This window comes from Cynoglossus semilaevis, unplaced genomic scaffold (assembly GCF_000523025.1).
Source record: "Cynoglossus semilaevis isolate Cse_v1.0 unplaced genomic scaffold, Cse_v1.0 scaffold7006, whole genome shotgun sequence".
Lineage (NCBI taxonomy): Eukaryota > Metazoa > Chordata > Actinopteri > Pleuronectiformes > Cynoglossidae > Cynoglossus > Cynoglossus semilaevis.
The window spans coordinates 1-2125 of NW_007585472.1; the positions used below are offsets into that span (position 1 = coordinate 1).

Below are 2125 nucleotides of genomic sequence, written 5' to 3' on the forward strand. Positions count from 1 at the left end.
AGAAAGTTTGATCAATAATATTATGCTGTTTGAGAAGGAGCATAAAGACATGGAAAGTGTTGCCCAAATATTTTTTTCTCCACCTTTAAGAATTATTCAATGAGCACCTGGAGAGACAGTGGAGCACCTGCTGAAAAGCTGCTGATGGGAATCGCTGCCTACGGACGAACCTTCACCTTGACCTCAGCGACCAATAATGGGGTTGCAGCACCTACCAGTGGTGTGGGTGAACCAGGTCTTTACACTGGTGAAGGAGGCTTCTGGTCCTACTACGAGGTGAATATTAAAGCTCACTAACATTTACGATCTCAGGTGCATTCCACTGAAATCCTGGTGCTTTTTGTCTGTTTTTAGGTTTGTTACAATGTTCCACTACAAGACCGCCACTGGTCCGAAGGACAGGAGGTTCCATATGGCTCCGCAGGAACTACATGGGTGGGATTTGACAACCCGGATAGTGTTGAAGCAAAGGTGAATTACTAATCACCGTCAGAAAATATCTCGCACAAAACAAAAATAATAAGTTGTTTTTCTTTGTTTCACATTCATTATAATTAGGCAAACGTTATTAAAACCTACAACTATGGAGGAGCTGCTGTCTGGGCAATGGACCTGGATGATTTTAGAGGAGAATTCTGTAATCAGGGTCCTTACCCCCTTACCACTCGTTTGCATAAGCTGCTAGTGACTGGTAAGCAGTTATTGTCCTATTCTACTGCTTTTATATGTTTCCTTACACCACTACACTTTTATCCAGACAGCAATATTTGCCCTGTTTTTCCATTGTACTATTGCTGCTAGTTTTTACACCTTATTATAGGCAGGTGAAATATAAATAACCAATAATACACTCACAAATATTAGGTATAAAAGTCTGGTAAAGTGGATGAAGTGTGAAGTAAAAGACTAAAAAAGAGCCTAGAAATATAGTTATTGGTTAAATTGGCTTTTGAGCAGTGACTAAAAATAACAATATTAATCATTTGAACTTTATTGAGCCCATATTTGAGAAATTCTTGTGTTAACAGCAGATAATGGTGGAAAATAATCTAATACTACCATTTCAGATTCAGAGTCCTCCACCACCACCACCACCGCAGCTGACAACACTGGTCAAACCACCACCACCGCAGCTGACAACACTGGTCAAACCACCACCACCGCAGCTGACAACACTGGTCAAACCACCACCACCGCAGCTGACAAGCCACCGCAGCTGACAACACTGGTACAACCACCACCACTACTGGTCCCAGCACCACCCATGCTGCCACCACAACACCTGAGAGTTTAAGTGTTAAAAATTTCTGCAAGACAAAGGCAGTGGTCATTATGCTATTTTAGGCATTTCAACTTCTTACTACCAATATCAATGTGATCGTGCCTTTAAGGATAAAAATGTATAGATAGCCTAAAGAAAAATAATACACATATATATATTTATATATATATATATTAGCTTGACATTTGGTCAAGGAAATCTTGGGAATGTGGCAGCTGGTGCACTGGTAAACAGGAAGTAAAAGCTGGCAGAAGGGTGACAAATGTGGAGATGATGATAATGATGATAGCTATACTTGTAATAACTATTTCATTATTACGTTGATTTATTTCCTTTTACATCTTTTGTTACTCTCTCTCTCTCTCTTTCTTATACGGTCTGCATCTTCTGGTTTCCACCTTTCAGCTTCTTCCTCTGTTCTGATGTGCTACGTCACCAGCTGGTCCCAGTACAGAAATGGTGAAGGACAATTTATCAGTGACAATCTTGATGCAAATCTCTGCACTCATCTGGTCTTTGCCTTTGCCAACATGGAGAACAACGAGCTGACGTATGAAAGCACTCAGGACACAAGTTACTACAACGATCTAAGTGACCTGAAATTGATGTGAGTTAATATTATTAGTATTATTATTGTTATTACTATTATTGTTGTTACTATTATTAGATTGGTGTTCTAACAATCTTTCTTTTGTCCTTTTTCCCCACAGCAATCCTAATCTCAAAACACTTTTGGCACTTGGCGGATCAAATTTTCCATCATGGAAGTGGGTGATTCATGACAATAAACCATTACTACTGTACAGTATTGCATTATACTTTAAAACAAAATTTTCTTTATTT

The 2125-nt window shown here is 39.2% G+C and overlaps 1 protein-coding gene across 1 annotated transcript; it reads left to right on the top strand.

Annotated features, from left to right (window-relative positions):
* Nucleotides 1-61: 61 nt before the first annotated feature.
* On the top strand, nucleotides 62-1294 carry LOC103399067 (acidic mammalian chitinase-like). The gene is made up of 4 exons (XM_008337812.2): nucleotides 62-276; nucleotides 355-471; nucleotides 559-691; nucleotides 1068-1294. Exons 1-4 carry the CDS (start codon nucleotides 100-102, stop codon nucleotides 1292-1294), a joined length of 654 nt encoding a protein of 217 aa, XP_008336034.2. The 5' UTR covers nucleotides 62-99.
* Nucleotides 1295-2125: the final 831 nt, after the last annotated feature.

Excerpts from the sequence above, each read along its gene's own strand:
- LOC103399067 (XM_008337812.2), top strand. The coding sequence starts at position 100 with ATGAGCACCTGGAGAGACAGTGGAGCACCTGCTGAAAAGCTGCTGATG. Across the intron at positions 277-354 it reads GCTTCTGGTCCTACTACGAG|GTTTGTTACAATGTTCCACT; the intron begins GTGAATATTAAA and ends GTCTGTTTTTAG. Across the intron at positions 472-558 it reads CGGATAGTGTTGAAGCAAAG|GCAAACGTTATTAAAACCTA; the intron begins GTGAATTACTAA and ends CATTATAATTAG.